At 41.6% G+C, this 17,574-nt stretch overlaps 1 protein-coding gene across 1 annotated transcript in view; it reads left to right on the top strand.

The window, feature by feature from the left end:
* Positions 1–15,161, top strand: part of PPEF2 (protein phosphatase with EF-hand domain 2) — a 32,991-nt gene extending 17,830 nt beyond the window's left edge. The window contains exons 10-16 of the mRNA XM_027544777.1: positions 2,025–2,411; positions 3,651–3,836; positions 6,037–6,179; positions 10,445–10,551; positions 11,491–11,654; positions 12,362–12,449; positions 14,602–15,161. Of these exons, the coding sequence (XP_027400578.1) occupies positions 2,025–2,411; positions 3,651–3,836; positions 6,037–6,179; positions 10,445–10,551; positions 11,491–11,654; positions 12,362–12,449; positions 14,602–14,855 (1,329 nt within the window). The 3' untranslated portion in view covers positions 14,856–15,161. The remainder of the gene's footprint in view (positions 1–2,024; positions 2,412–3,650; positions 3,837–6,036; positions 6,180–10,444; positions 10,552–11,490; positions 11,655–12,361; positions 12,450–14,601) is intronic.
* The last annotated feature ends 2,413 nt before the right edge of the window (positions 15,162–17,574 follow it).

Raw genomic sequence — 17,574 nt, 5'->3', positions numbered from 1 at the left:
TTCCGTACTGACAATTAAAACAGCCTTGATTAGTGAAGGTAGGTTACAGGTGAAATGGATTTCACTAACGCTTACCCACTGTTTCAGAAACTTAGAGAAGCAGGGGGTCTAGAGTCAGCTCGGAGAAGGCAATGGCACCCCACTCCGATACTCTTGCCTGGAAAATCCCATGGACGGAGGAGCCTGATAGGCTGCAGTCCATGGGGTCACTGAGGGTCGGACATGACTGAGCCACTTCACTTTCACTTTCATGCATTGGAGAAGGAAATGGCAACCCACTCCAGTGTTCTTGCCTGGAGGATCCCAGGGACGGGGGAGCCTGGTGGGCTGCTGTCTGTGGGGTCGCACAGAGTCAGACGCAAATGAAGTGACTTAGCAGCAGTAGCAGCAGCAGAGTCAGCTGTCTAGATTCCATCCCAGTGCAGTCTTAGTATCTCTGTGCCTTGGGGTTCTTACTTGTACTGTAAGTGGGGCTTCCCAGGTGGCACAGTGGTAAAGAACCCGCCTGCCAATGCAGGACACGTGAGGCTCAGGTGGGATCCCTGGGTCAGGAAGATTCCCTAGAGAAAGAAATGGCAACCCCCTAGAGTATTCTTGCCTGGAGAATCCCACAAAGGAGCCTGGTGGGCTGCAGACTCTGTGGGATCACAGAGTCGGACATGACTGAGTGAGCCCACATACTATTAAGTGAGAATGCTATTGCATAGGGGTGTTCAGGCTAATCAATGTATTCATAAAAGGGCCCTGGATAGCACCTATTTGGAAGAGGCTTGATACATATTAACACTATTATCCTTAAGAATAAAAGTCAGGGACACCTCTTGAAGCAGATAACACATCCTTATAAAGTTACCTGAGGACCGGAAGGGGCGGGACTGGTGGACAGGCCCTGACTGTGAGGTGGCAACAGGGAGGGGAGGAGGTGGTTAGGAGTCCGGTCACATTCTGTGGACTCACACTGTCTTCGCCCAGGGCCAGAACTGCCTAGGAAGTAATTAGCACTTGTCCAGTGTTACAGAATAACCTCTGTTCTCTTCTCTTCCATCAGGATCCCTCTTCAAATGTCAGTCAGGTACTGCCGAGCCACGTCACGTGCCGGTCTTTGCTCCCGCCCGCAGTCAGTCCACACCGGGATGTGGCTTTCTTGTACTGCAGTCCTTAGATCTATTTGCAGGAAGTTCTCGCTCCTTGATTACACACACACCTGAAGCGTTTTCTTTGTGAACCAGACGTTTCTCTTGATATCCCTGTGGATGCTGTGGCACTCGGGCATGCTGGGAATGGCTGCTCTTGCCTTTTGCTGGATGCCCCAGGTCTGCGCTGTGGCCTGAACCAACTCTTTCTCAGGATCAGAATTCCTCCTGCGTGTGTTCTCTACATTGTCAGCTTGGTCCCAGGACCATGATGACTCTGAGGCAGGGAGAGGAACCACACCTGGTCCCTTTGGCAAGAAGAGCATCTTCCCGATTAGGTCCAGGTTGAAATGCGGCGCTCCTGCGCCCTCCCGGGCCCTTCCTCAGCAGGCACTTCCTGTGAATGGCCAGTCATAGCAGGTGTCAGGTTTTTCCCATTCCAGCCATCCTCAGTCAAGGCTGCGTTTCCTCCCCTTTGTGTTTGCACCTGTGGCACAAGAGAGTCAATAAGGGCTCGCCTTCTGAGAGGTGGTCTGTCTAAAAATCGCTAGGTTCCTAGAAACAGGTCAGCATTTCTCCAATTATTTGTGGTGGAGGACCAGGTTTCATAAATTTTTAATTTGTCACAGACCAGTACTGTTGTAAAATATGATAAATGTGAATTGCTAGAGAAATGAAATGCAAACCAAAAGTATAAGCCCACTGATCATGTGTTTGAATGACAGCGATATCAAATTGCTATAAAAGCTTGGAAAGGCTTAGTCTCAGTTCTGTGCTGACCTTGTCACCATCGGGACAATCCATGGGGCCCAGCTGACTTGATGCCAAAGTGCTGCTGTCAAAGGGAGAAAGTTGCATTGAAGCATCTGTATCTTTTCTGACTGCTTTTAGATTGTTTCCACCATGAGGTACAAAACAAGAAAGGAGAATAAGAAACAGGCGGAGGAGAAGGGAAACGCCAACCAGACGGGTTCTGCCGGGAGACCCTCCCCGTGGTTTCTCCCCCAAAGCCGCTCTCTGCCCTCATCGCCCCTCCGCCCCAGCACCCACAAGGCCCACAGAGCCGGGCGCTCCTCCAGCGTCCCCTGCGGCGTCCCCCTGGACCCCAAGGAGCTCTCCCGCCGGGTGCGGCGCTCTGTTGACCTGGAGCTGGAGAGGTGCCGGCAGCAAGCGGGCTTCCCGGCGATCAAGGAGAAGGAGGAGCCCTCGTCCTCGGAGTCAGAAGTGGACTCAGATGCCGAGGAGCAGCCGCAGCCCACACCGGAGGAGTGGAGGCAGGTGGGTGTGGCCGGCGCCGCTCTCTGAAAAAAGCCAGGATTTCACAAAACCCAACCAATCTCCTCCTGGCTCTTTTCGTCCTTATTTCTCTCTCCCTGAGGTTAGAGCACCCAAATTGGTATTTGCTGGTGTGCTAAGTCGCTTCAGTCGTGTCTGACTCTTCGCAACCCTGCGGACTGGACTATATGTAGTTCGCCAGGCTCCTCTGTCTATGGGATTCTCCAGGCAAGAATACTGGAGTGGCCCTCCATGCCATGCCCTCCTCCAGGGGATCTTCCCGACCCAGGGATCCTCCAGGGGATCTTGCCAACCCAGGAATCATACCGGTATCTCTTAGGTCTCCTGTATTGGCAGGCGGGTTTCTTTACCACTAGTGCCACCTGGGAAGCCCAGTATTTGCCTAGTGACGCCTATAGTCTGGAGTTTTATAAAGATGGAAGTTGTGCCAGGTGGGCTGTATTGTCTGAGTAAGCTTGGTTTAGTGACTCAGCATCACTGTGGGGAGAAGGTAAGCCACAATTTATCAGCTGCTGTTTTATGCATAGCTGACATATGTATCAGATGACTGCTGCAGCTCAAGGCCAAAAGTATCATATCAGAAGCTTCCGTCCTCCGTGTTTGCAGGCAACTAAAACCTGTTCCGGAATCTTCAGAACTGCATCCCATGGCCACCCCAAGCTGCAAGGGGGAATGGAAAAGCTCGTATTTAGCCAGCACAGTGCCAGGCCAAATACCCCAGTCTAAGAGTTCTGTTAGCAAGGAAGAGGGAGGAGAATAGATACTGAGGAGGAACGCACAGTGCTTGCCAAAACAGATGACTTTGGCAGTCAAATGGACTATTTCACCAGGGCAAGACTGTGGCAGGGAGACTGCAATCTAGGTGGGAGATGCTGCTGCTGGTGATCTCATGTAGTTCATAGGATTACTTGAACTCGTTTTTTCCAACCATTTTTGATCTACAAAAATGGCAGCTTCTTATAGTTCATTGAATAAAGAAAAGAAAAGGAGAGAATCCAGAATTACTTAAGAGTTAAAATTAGCAGAACTTGTTGGCTGACTGGATGGAGGGTGGTGAGAAAGAGGAGGAATCACAGGTGATTCTGAGGCTAGAAACCTCCAAGAAAGGTGGTCAGTTTGGGTTACACTGAGTTATGGATCGGGACCTCAACATCCACTTAGAATTGAAACTTTAAAATACAAGTCTCTCCTTTCGCGAAACATACCTTTTTTTCTCTCCAGGTGGTGGATATACTGTGGAGTGACCCCATGGCTCAGGAGGGCTGCAGGGCCAACACCGTTCGAGGAGGCGGCTGTTATTTTGGGCCTAATGTGACAGAGCGGTTGCTACAGAAGTACCACCTGCAGTTCCTGATCCGCTCACACGAGTGCAAACCTGAAGGCTATGAATTCTGCCACAGTCGCAAGGTGGGTGGGTGTTTCCTACAGCACAGGAGTAGTCCTGTTGCCCCTCTAGGGCATGGATGGGCCAAGGCCCTGGCTCCTCACAAACAGCTGAGCCTGATATTTGTTACCCACTTGCTCAAAGCAACAAGGCCCTTTACTGTCATTTATCCTTGGCATTTTTAGCCTCTTTAAAACTCAAAGTTTGATTGAGGCCACCACCGACCAATACATACCCTGAAAGGAAAGTAAAGAGCAGATATAGCCCCATTTCATGGATGAAAATATGGCTGGGTATTTTCCCAGCCACCTTGCTATTCTTTGTCACACTGCCCACTGTCACAAGTCTCCAACTACACGACAGGGTCACAGGATCTCTGCACGGCACCCCAGGCAGGAATTCAGGATTGTTTGTCTTCTTAGGAGCATAATTAACATCCTGTCTAAATCTCTGAGCATCTCCAAATCCTTCAATATTTGCTGGTCTAATGCTACTAGGATGAGACTATCCCCGAGAATACTAATCCTGTAGGAGAATTACATGTTTCCATGCAGAAAACAAAGCTTGAGGTCAACTAATGTAAACAGTGTTTAACAGGAATGTTAAACAGTTGTATACATTTCTTTTTTTTTTTAAAGGTTTTAAAATAACATATTTTTCTTAAAAGTTAACATGTGCATAATAGAAAACCAGAAAACACAAGAAGCAAAAAACAAAGTCATTCATAATCACAAGCAGTTTACCGTTTGACATGTCCTTCTAGGTCTCATTTGTGTGTTTTCACAACTAGGCATCCATTTTAACGTAATTAAGATCATACAGTTATATATCATCCTGTTTCACACATAATGAATATTTACCATTTCAAAGTCCCAAAGCTATGAGTGTTTTGATAACCAAGAATACACTACACCAACTCAATCTGGAAGGAAAAAAAATGTCATCTTGCCTTTCTTGGTGAAAAAAATTTCAAAGACAAAAATGGCAACAGGCCTCTAGATAAACATACTGGCAGACCTATGATTAAAATACTACATTCCCTTAATGTTCAATTACAAGTGAGACATAAAGCAAGAGAGTACACAAAGTATAATTCTTCCAAGAGGATTCATTATCTGATCTAAACTAAATAGTTGTATACATTTCTATATTGTAGAACTTCTCAGAGCCTTTAATTTCCTATATTCACTGTGAATCCCCAGGGTCCAGCATTTCCCAATGTATCAACAACAGAAACTTTTTTTCACGGGGCATCTCAGGAGGCTCAACGATCCGCAGTAAAACTCTCCTCTGAGGCTTAACGCCAGTGTTAACAGCCAATGTGCCTACTAGCTGTAATGGCCATCCCAGTTTATCAGGCCTAGCTTGCCTCTGAGTTGGACCAAATAAAGTGTTATCTATGACCACTGCTGTTTTTTATTGGGATAAAAATGTGAAGAAAACATGTTGTGGATGTCCTGTCAGAATTCAAGTTTATGACTCACAACTCCTGCCCTGCTAGCATTAGTGATTTAACATAAGTAAACTGGGCTTCCCTGGTGGCTCAGACAGTAAAGAATTTGCCTGCAATGGAGGATTAAAAAAAAAAATATATATATATATATATATATGTATGTATATATATAGATGGGGCTTCCCTGGTGGCTCAGTGGTAAAGAATCTGCCTGCCAATACAAGATGCCCGGGTTTGATTCCTGGGTTTTGAAGATCCCCTGGAGAAGGAAACGGCAACCCACTCTAGTATTCTTGCCTGGGAAATCCCATGGATGGAGGAGCCTGGTGGGCTGCAGTCCATGGGGTTGCAAAACAGTCAGACATGACTTAGCAACTCAACAACAACTGCTACTGCTGCTGCTAAGTCGATTCAGTCGTGTCCGACTCTGTGCGACCCCATAGATGGCAGCCCACCAGGCTCCCCCGTCTCTGGGATTCTCCAGGCAAGAACACTGGAGTGGGTTGCCATTTCCTTCTCCAAGGCATGAAAGTGAAAAGTGAAAGTGAAGCTGCTCAGTCATGTCTGATTCTTAGCGACCCCATGGGATTTTCCAGGCAAGAGTATCGGAGTAGGGTGCCATTACCTTCCCCGAACAACAACAACACAGATGAAATCAAGAAGGAACAGAAGGAATAACCACCTCCAAAATTGGGTTGGGCCCTATGGGATTGAGGGTGAACAGTTCTTCAGTGAACCTGAATGCCCGTCTCTCTTCTGTTTTGATTTAGGTGTTAACCATCTTTTCTGCCTCCAACTACTACGAAGTTGGCAGCAACAGAGGAGCCTATGTCAAACTGGGGCCAGACCTGACCCCACACATCATGCAGTTTCAAGCTAACAAGGCAACCCACACGCTTACCATGAGGCAAAGGCAAGACTTTTCAATGAATGATTTTCATAAAGAGAATTACAGTGTTTGTGGAAAATGTAAAGTGCAAATGTTGTTAAATTTATCCAGATGCTAAGTCAAAATTTAGCTATGTCAGCACTAGGACCTAGAATAGACTTTAAAACGGGGGCTCTTCTTTTCCTCCAGTATACTCTGCCTACCCATCATTAATGGAAGTGACATGTTTATTTCCTGTAGAAATTATTCTCCGTGGGTATGTCTTAGGTGAAATCTATATGATAGGCCACTAAATCATTCCAAGATCACTCTTCCTTTTTCCTTCATTCTTAAAGTGTTTGCAATACCCAGTCAACCACAGACAAACCTTCCTTCACTGTCTGGGGGTTTGGCAGATGGACTTCCATCTGCACACATTTGTTACCAATGCTTCTTTCTTCCTGGGAAGGGAGCATATAATATTATTTAAATGGCTTCTGTTGCGATAATCCTGAGTTCTAATATTAGTTGAGAGCTTACTGTTGAATATACACTAAGTGTTATTACAAAGAATTTACATATTGTTTCTCAGTGAGCTTATAAAATACAGTGTTACTAATTTCAGTTTTATAGATGAGATCATTAAGGAACAGAGGTTAAATCAGTGGTCTTGGGTCACACAGCCAGTAAGCGGTGAAAGTAAGCCCTGACCCAGACAATCTTATTTCAGAACCCACATACATAACAGCTCTACAGTGCTGCTGCCCACTGAGAAGCTGGCCCTGGAGTGTATAAGCTGCTGAAAGATACAGTTGTAATGCTGCTGAACCAGCTTATTTAATTATCAGACAAACTAAGTTAGAAATCAAAGTCAGCATAAATCTAGTGGGAAAAGAACACAAGAATATTTAGCATCTGCCCTTTGTGTGAGTGCTATAAAAGGGCATAAGTCACTCTTGAGTTATTAAATACTCAAGAGTTATTAAACACTCAGGTTTTACACAATCAGAGCCAGCATCACTCAAAAAGAAGTATGATGTGAAAATTTAGCTCACTAAATGATAGTCAAACCCACTATGCAGCAGAATGGTCTCTGGAGCTTTATTAAAAAGTCGTTATTGGAGCCTCATCCCAGCCTTCTATAATTAGAATCTCCAGGGGGTGTGACCCCAGCACCTGGAATACCATAATTCCAAGTGATTTAGATGTTGCCACTACAAAAGGAGTCACTGTGAGGAATCCTACATCTATTTCTGCTTTCTTGACTATGCCAAAGCCTTTGACTGTGTGGATCACAATAAACTGTGGAAAATTCTGAAAGAGATGGGAATACCAGACTACCTGATCTGCCTCTTGAGAAATTTGTATGCAGGTCAGGAAGCAACAGTTAGAACTGGACATGGAACAACAGACTGGTTCCAAATAGGAAAAGGAGTTCGTCAAGGCTGTATATTGTCACCCTGTTTATTTAACTTATATGCAGAGTACATCATGAGAAACGCTGGACTGGAAGAAACACAAGCTGGAATCAAGATTGCCAGGAGAAATATCAATAACCTCAGATATGCAGATGACACCACCCTTATGGCAGAAAGTGAAGAGGAACTCAAAAGCCTCTTGATGAAAGTGAAAGTGGAGAGTGAAAAAGTTGGCTTAAAGCTCAACATTCAGAAAACCAAGATCATGGCATCTGGTCCCACCACTTCATGGGAAATAGATGGGGAAACAGTGGAAACAGTGTCAGACTTTATTTTTCTGGGCTCCAAAATCACTACAGATGGTGACTGCAGCCATGAAATTAAAAGACTCTTACTCCTTGGAAGGAAAGTTATGACCAACCTAGATAGCATATTCAAAAGCAGAGACATTACTTTGCTAACAAAGGTTCGTCTAGTCAAGGCTATGGTTTTTCATGTGGTCATGTATGGATGTGAGAGTTGGACTGTGAAGAAGGCTGAGAGCCGAAGAATTGATGCTTTTGAACTGTGGTGTTGTAGAAGACTCTTGAGAGTCCCTTGGACTGCAAGGAGATCCAACTAGTCCATTCTGAAGGAGATCAACCCTGGGATTTCTTTGGAAGGAATGATGCTAAAGCTGAAACTCCAGTACTTTGGCCACCTCATGCGAAGAGTTGACTCATTGGAAAAGACTCTGATGCTGGGAGGGATTGGGGGCAGGAGGAGAAGGGGACGACAGAGGATAAGATGGCTGGATGGCATCACTGACTCGATGGATGTGAGTCTGAGTGAACTCCGGGAGTTGGTGATGGACAGGGAGGCCTGGCGTGCTGCGATTCATGGGGTTGCAAAGAGTCGGACACGACTGAGCGACTGATCTGATCTGATCTGAATACCATAGCTAAAGAACACTCAGCTTTTTAAAATATTCATTGATTGTATTAAAGCAAGTACAACGTCCCCTAATTTACACGGAAGTCACCTAACAATTTCAACACTCTGGACCACAAATGGAGAACTGAGAAGTAAGGCAGGAAATGCCTTTGACCAACCATATGTTTCCGTGGTCATCAACTCAAGATAACATTTTTTTCCTAGGGGAACCCTCATTCAGAATCCTTTATTATTATTATTATTAAATTTTTAACTTTTTGGCTGTGCTGTGCAGCATGCAGGATCTTAGTTCCTGGACCAGGAATCAAAACCACACCCTCTGCAGTGGAAGCTCAGCGTCTTAGCTGCTGAACTACCAGAGAATCACCAGCATCCATTTACTTTTGGTTTAAATCCATGTCTCATAGCTTAGCCAGCATGGAGTCCACCTATCAAGACTGATTCCTGCCCACCCCCCACCTTGTTAGCTATGTGACTTTGGGCTAGTTACTTACACTGTAGTGGGCAGAAGAGTCGTACCTACCTCAGTGGGTGTTGGAGGATTAATCAGATGGTCCATGTAGAGCTCAATATATGCTGCTTGATGTAGGGAACAGAGAGCCTTGTGCATCGAGACAGCCTTCAAGGTCATTGCTATACGCCATCCCTGAATGATAACCATCAATGAGTATGATTTACCAGAAATAGTTTAAATGCTTTGCATTTAAAATAGTTTAAATGGTCTTAAACTTTTAGGGGCTCTCATACTTTTTTTAGCCTCTGATAAAACAAAAAGTTCTCCAGAAAAAGTACATACAATCACATACCCATGAAATCTGAGATGAATTTTTTAGGCAGCTCACACTTTTCTGAGGGTCTATGGAGATTATTATGTGAAGTACCTTAAACTTCAAGGAAGACTTTCATCAAAGATAATTAAAATGTTTTGGGTGTTTTTTTTTTTTTTTAGCACTTCTAAAGATAGATTATCTGGTCACCATTTATAGAATGGCTGCTTCTTCAATGAGACAGGACAGAGTTTATATTTACCTTTTATCTCTTGTAATATTCTTGTTCATTCAACTACAGATATTTCTTGAACACTTATTTTAGGCCAAGTGCCATGCCCAGCAGAACTGTGTTGACTCCATAAGTATAAGAAAACTAAATTAGTGATATTTTGTTATTCATAAATCCTGCCATGTGTAATATAAATAATAAATATAAGGAAAACATACATGATTTTGATAATAGATACCATTTGCTGAGTGCTTTCTACATGCCAGGCTTTCTTCTAGGTGCTTTACATGAATTTACTTATTTAATCTTCACAATAATCGTATGAGTTAGGTACCATTTTTGTCGCTATTTTGCAGATGGAGAAAATGAGGTACAGTGTATTGGGTGGGCCCAAAAGTTTGTTTGGATTTTTCCGTAACACATTATGGGACTTCTGCCCTAACCACTGTCCTACACTGGGAAGGACGGCAGCATTCCCCAGACCAGTCCTGTTTGTGCACAATAGGGAAAAGCAGGAGAGCAGTGGAAAGAAGTAAGACATGGAGCTCTTGGGAGGTTGAGATGTTAAGAAAAAGAGAGGACAGTGTAGTAAAAACCCATGACTAACAATCCTAAAGGAAATCAACCCTGAATATTCACTGAAAGGACTGATGCTGAATTAAGTTCCAATACTTTGGCCACCTGATGCAAAGAGCCAACTCTTGGAAAATACCCTGATGCTAGGAAAGATTGGGGGCTGGAGGAGAAAGGGATGACAGAGGATGAGATGGTTGGATGGCATCACCGACTCAATGGCCATGAGTCTGAGCAAATTCCAGGAGATAGTGAAGGGCAGGAAAGCCTGGCGTGCTGCAGTCCATGGGGTCACAAAGAATCAGACACGACTGAGGGACTGAACTGATTTCTTCTATACTGATTATTATTATTTTTTTTAATGTTCCCTGTCATCTCCTGTACCAGGATTAGCAGAGTGGAGGAGTCAGCTCTGAGAGCCCTACGGGAGAAGTTATTTGCCCATTCCTCAGATATTCTTGTTGAATTTAAGAAGCATGATAAAGATGAAACTGGTAAGACTAATCAAATAAAATATTCAGAGGAAGAAAATTGGTCAAAAAACCTGTCTCACAGTAATTAGCAAATAAATTTTGGCTTAAGGATTAAATGACCAGAAGACCTCTTTGACTACTTCCTGCATTTTATTCAACTTGATGTCCTAGCTATCTTTTCTAAATTTTTTGATTCTAAGCTTTTAACAGAATGTAAACTTGGCTAAATATAAACAAAGATGGTGAAAAGAAATGGAGTCAAGGGAAGGGTGATAAAGCCAGAACTAGGCAAAAAGCAACAGGGGACAGGTTACAAGAGTGGATCCAAGACCAAAAAGACCAATAATTTGGTTTCTCATCAGTAAGTGTGTGATCACCTGTTCTGTGTTCTATTACCCAAGCTGGAAATTTTGTCTTTTCCCAACTCAGTGGAATGTCTCATGGACTCTGACTACATGTAGCCCAGTTCGAAAAATAGTAGTAACAGTCCTAAAATCATAGCACTATCTTTTCATATACACAGAAATAACTAATGCTATGTATACACACATATGTGTGTATGTGAGTGTATATGCATATATATGACATTATATATATACATTTATGTATATATATAATATTATTTACAACAGTCTTGTGTGACTTCCAGCAGTATTGCCAAATAGATTTGGCAAATTAAAACAAAATACCTAATTACATTTGAATTATAGACAACAAATAGTTTTTAAATGTAGGTATATCCCATGCAATATATGGGACATACTTGTAGTCTGTAGTCTGAGAATCGGATCTACTGGGCACCCTGTATTTTATCTGGCAACCCTACTTTCCAACCAGCTCTTCCATAACCAACAAGAATAGTGACAGTACTCACCATTGCTGTTACCTACAGATAGTAAGAAGAATGTCGGGATAGAAGATTTATAGGTGATGAGTCAACCAGTCAGCTCTTTCCTACAGGTCTAATCGCCCTGAGCGACTGGGCTGCAGCCGTGGAGTCCGTGCTGCACCTGGGGCTGCCCTGGCGGATGCTGAGGCCACAGCTGGTGAGCAGCTTGACGGACAACAAGCTGGCGTACAAGTCCTGGCTGGAGAACTTGGCCAAAGAAAAACTGAGCCAACAGGTAAGGGTGTAAAAATGGTTGATGAAAGCATATCGTGGACCATGAAGCCCCTTGTGGAGAACTTTGAATCAGTAACAGCCAACTATTGAGAAGCCCAAAGGGAAGATGAATGGAAACAACTGTCTGTTGAGTTCCTGTGTGTCAGACTTTGTATTAAGCAACCTATATATGTTGCCTCACAGTTTATTCTCACAACCATCTCCAAGAGGTAGATATAATCAGCACCAACATACCCAAGAGAACACTGGGGTTAGATAATCTGCCTAGGATAACTTTGAACAGAATTTCTAAGCTATAGGACTGGAACTTAAACCCAGGTCTATCCCCCATTTAAAAAGTTATTTGTTCAGTAAATACGTACATGTAATGTATGTGAGGCCTTGGGCTATGTACTTAAAAAAAAAAAAAGCTTTATTGCGATATAATTCATGTATCATGCAGCTCATCCATTTAAAGTGTAGAGTTCAGTGGTTTTTAGTATATTTGCACTATGTGCAAACATCACCATCATGATGAATTTTATGTTTTTTCTCATGGGTAGGTGCTTCTTAAACCATCAGATTATTTAGTAGGCTGGAGGGGGTTAGAGTGGAGGGATCATAAAACTTTCAGGAGTCTTGTTGTCAGGGTTGATGGTGTGGTAACTATGTATTAAGAAAAATGTAAACATAAGAGACAGAAGGACATTGAGATTTCTTTTCTTGCAGAACATACAGTCAAGTTTGCTGGAAACACTGTATCGCAACCGATCCAACCTGGAGACCATTTTTAGGATCATAGACAGTGATCACTCAGGTAAAGGCACTCACCGTCCTGTCACTTCTGACACGTGGCAAGTATTTTACCCCCACCCTTGCATCTGTTGGAGTAAAATTAGTGGCAGTGCTAAAAACAGAAACTAGAATAGTATTTGACCCACATCAGCTGTCCCTATAGATGAAGGGTTGGGCAAAAAGAGAATGAAGACAAACTGAATGAGAACATCTTACAGGAAGAATTATATTAGTTGTAATATCCTTTATAGGTCTATCAGAGATTGCCACAAAGGAATGAAGAGTGTCTAGAACAGCAAAGCTTTGGCACTCACTCCTAAAGTATCATTTAAATTTTTAAGTAATTACAGGTTAACAAGGAGTTTACAAAAAACTGTACAAGGAAGTCTTATATACCCTCACCCTATTTCCTCATTGTTTCAAAGGCCTTTTCAAATATTATTTTTTTGAGATATAATTCATATACCATATAATTTACTCATTTACAATGTGCTTCTTTAGTATATACACAAGCTTGTGTAACTATCATCATTCTAAAGAGAAACCCATACCCATTAACAGAAACCCATACTCATTATCACTCCCCATTCCCTGTTCCTTCTCCCTGGCAATTATTAGTTCTCTTTCTGTATGCATTTGCCTATTCTAGACATTCCATATAGACAGACTCATGACACATGGCCTTTGGTGTCCAGCTTCTTTCACTTAGCATGTTTTCAAGGATCACCCATGTTGCAGCATGTATCAGTTTCTTTTTTTTATACCTGGATAATATTCCATTGTATGAACATAGCACATTTTGTTTATCCATTCATCTGTTGATAGACATTTGGATTGTTTCCACTTTGGGGCTGTTATGAATAATGTTGTTAGGAACAGTCATATACAACTTTGTGTGTGAACATAGTTTTCATTTCTCTTGGATGTATTCCCAGGACTGCAACTGTTGGACCATATGGTAAAACTGTGTTTAACTTTTTGGGGAATTGCCAAACTGTTTTTCCACAGTGCCTATTCCATTTTACATTCCTGCTGACAATGTATGAGGGTTCTAATTTCTCTATATCCTCACCAACACTTGTTTTTTTCATTAAAAAAATTTTTTTCATAGCCATCCTACTGGGTATGAAATATCTCATTATGATTTTGATTTGCATTTCCTTCATAACTAACAATGTTGAACATTTTTTCATGTGCTTATTGGAAATTTGTATATCTTCTGTGGAGAAATGTCTATTCAAATCCTTTGCCCATTTTTTAATTGGGTTATCTTTTTATTGTTGAGTTGTAAGAGTTCTTTATATATTCTGGATATTAGCCCATTATCAGATGTAAGATTTGCAAATATGTTCTCTGATTTTATGGGTTATCTCTTCACTTTTTTGGTAGTGTCTTTTGGTGTACAAAGGTTTTAATTTTTTAAAAGTCCAATTTATCCTTTTTCTTTTGCTGTTTGTATTTTTTTGGTATTGTATCTAAGAAAATGTTATGTAACTGAAGGTCACAAAGATTTGTATCTATTCCTCCAAGAGTCTTACAGTCTTAGCTTTTACAGTGGGGTCTTTGATCTACTTGAGTTAGTTTTTGTTTGTAGTGCAAGGTGGGGTCTCACTTCATTGTTTGCATGTGGATATCCAATTGTCCTCTACCATCTGTTGAAAAAATTATTTTTCCCCTGTTGAATGGTCTTGAAACTCTAATAAAAAATTAACTCACCATAGATGTATAGATCCATAGGCTTTTTATAAGCAGAATAAATTAGCATATGTTTGAGATGATTTAATGCAGGGTTTCTCAGCATGCCACTACTTACATTTGGGCTTGAGTAATCCTTTGTTTTGGGGCCCACCCTGTACATATTAGGATGTTTAATAACATCCCTGGCCTTTACCTATTAGATACCAGTAACACCCTACCCCCACTCCAGTCATGACCATCAAAAGTGTCTCAAAGCATTTCCAATCGTCCCTATAAGGAGAGCAGCAAAATTGCTTCCAGCTAAGAACCACTAATCAAGTGATTTAGTGTGATCCTCTTGGGAGTTTAAAGTGGATGGCAGGCCTTGGGTGTCTTTGTTGTAATAGTAGAGAATAGGCGTCCTTGAAAGAATATCAGAGGAAATGAACACTGAAAACCAGACTGACTCACTAAAGTGACTTGCTCTCTCTGGTAAGGGTCCATCTCACTGGACGAGTTCAGGCATACTTGGAAGCTATTCAGCTCTCATATGAACATTGACATCACAGACGACTGCATCTGTGACCTTGCCCGGAGCATTGACTTCAACAAGGATGGCCACATTGACATCAATGAATTCCTGGAGGCCTTCCGCCTTGTGGAGCAATCCTGCTCAGGGGGTGATGTCTCAGATTGCCCACAAGTCACAAACAGTAGTAACAGGGACTGCAGCAGCCCAGGTGCACACTAAGGCCAGCTTTGTCCCCATCATCCAAGGTGCCTCAGAAGCAATGCCGAGCTCGTTGCTGGAATGTCTTTCTTATTCTCCATAAATTCATGGAACTTTATGCTGAGAATTTGCCTACCAATATGCAACAGAATCACCTGTGTATTCAAGCGAATTCTACCAAAGAACTTTTACCAATCTTTCTCAAACTTTTCCAAAAGACTGAAGAGGGAACCCTCCTAAAGATCATTCTATGAAACCACCATCACCCTGATACCAAAATCAGACAGATATCACCAAAAAAGAAAATTACAGGCCAATATCTTTGATAAATATAGATATTTGTATTTATAATGCAAAAATTTTCAACAAAATATTATCAAACTGAATGCAACAACACACAAAAATGATCATACACCATGACCAAGTAGGATTCATCCCAAGTTCACAAGGATGGTTCAACATAAGCAAAATCAATGGGAAACACCACATCAACAAAAGAAAAGACAAAACCCACATGATCATCTCAAAAGATGCAGGAAAAGCATTTCACAATTCAGTATCCACTCATGATAAAAATTGGGTTGGGGAACATATTTCAACATAATAAAAGCCATTTATGACAAACCCACAGCCAATATAATACTCAACAGTGAAAAGCTGAACACCTTCCCGCTAAAACCTGGAATAAGACAAGGGTACCCACTCACCACTTCTATTGAACATCATATTGGAAGTCCGAGCAACAGCAATCAGACAATAAAAAGAAATAAATGGTATTCAAATTTATTTATTTATAAATTTATTTATTTATTGGAAGGGGAGAGGTAAAATTGTCATTATATGCAGACAACATGATACTATATAGAGAAAACCCTAAAGATTCCACACAAATACTAGAACTGATAAATGAATCTGGCGAGGTAGCAGGATACAAGATTAACGTACAGAAATCAGTTGCATTTTATACTAACAGTGAAATATCAGAAAGGGAATGTAAGAAAAAATAATACCTTTAAAATTTGCACCAAAAACCCCAAAATTCTTAGGAATAAACCTAACCAAGGCAGTGAAAGATTTATATGCTGAGAACTATAAAACATTAATAAAGAAAATTAAAGCTGATTCAAAGAAATGGAAAGATATCTCATGCTCTTGGACTGTAAGAATTAATAGTGTTAAAATGGCAATACTGCCCAAAGCAATCTACAGATTTAATGTGATCCCTATCAAATTACCCATGACATTTTTCATAGGACTAGAACAAATAATCCTAAAAATTTATATGGAACCATAAAAGACCCAGAATTGCTAAAGCAATCCTAAAGGAAAAGAACAAAGCAAGAGATGTAATTCTCCCAGACTGCAGACAATACTACAGAGCTACCATAATCAAAACAGTGTGGAGTTGGCACAAAAACAGACACACAGATCAATGGAACAGAATAGAGACCAGAAACAAACCCGCACCATCAATAGAGGAGCAAGAATATAAAATGGGAAAAAGACAATCTCTTCAATAAGTGGTGATGGGAAAGTTGGAGAATTGCATGTAAATCAATGAAGTTTGAACACACCCTCACACTATGCACAAAAATAAACTCAAAATACCTTAAAGACTTAAACCTAAGAAATGACACCATAAAACTCCTAGAAGCAATCATAGGCATTCTCCAACATAAATTGTACCAGTGTTTTCTTAGATCAGTCTCTCAAGGCAACAGAAATAAAAATGAAAATAAACAAATGGGACCTAATCAAACTTACAAGCTTTTGTACAGCAAAGGAAACCATAAACAAAATGAAAAGACACCGTATAAAATGGGAGGAAAATCTGCAAATGATATGACCCACAAAGGTTTACTTTCCAAAATATACGAACTCATAAAACTCAACAACAAAAAAACAAACCCAATCAAAAATGGGCAGAAGACCTAAACAGACACTTTTCCAACGAAGACATACAGAAGGCCAATAGGCACCTGAAAAAATGCTCAACATGGCTAACTGTTGGAGAAATGCAAATCAAAACTATAAAAGGTACCCCCCTCACACCTATCAGAATGACCATCATTAAAAAGTCTACAAATAAATGCTAGAGAGTGTGTAGAGAAAAGGAACCCTCCTCCACTGTTGGTGGGAATGTAAGTTGGTGCAGCCACTTTGGAAAACAGTATGGAAGTTCCTCAGTAAGCTAAAAATAGAATTACCGTATGATCCAGCAATCCTACTCCTGGGCATATATCCAGACAAAACTATAATTCAGAAAGATACATGCACCCCTATGTTCACAGGAGCCCTATTTACAATAGCCAACACATGGAAACAAGGTAAATGCCCACCAACAGACGAATCGAGAGAGAAGATGCAGGGTGTATGCACAGTGGAATACGACACCCATCAAGTCCACTCCCAGTGGAATGCTACAGTCATAAAAAAGAACAAAAGAATGCCATTTGCAGCAACATGGTGGACCTAGAGATGATCACACTAAGTAAATAAGTCAGAAAGAGAAAGACAAATACCATGTGCTATCACTTATATGTAGAATCTAAATGAACCTAAAGACCGAAGTAGACTCACAGATATAGAGAACAGACTTGTTGTGAAGGTGGGTAGACGGGGGAGTGATGGACTGGGAATTTGGAGTTAGTAGATGCAAACTATGACATAGAGAATGGATACACAACAAGGTCCTACTGTATAGCACAGGGAATTATATTCAATATCCTGTAATAAACCA

This window comes from Bos indicus x Bos taurus, chromosome 6 (genome assembly GCF_003369695.1).
Source record: "Bos indicus x Bos taurus breed Angus x Brahman F1 hybrid chromosome 6, Bos_hybrid_MaternalHap_v2.0, whole genome shotgun sequence".
Classification (NCBI taxonomy): Eukaryota; Metazoa; Chordata; class Mammalia; order Artiodactyla; family Bovidae; genus Bos; species Bos indicus x Bos taurus.
This window is presented reverse-complemented; position numbering and strand designations above follow the sequence as displayed.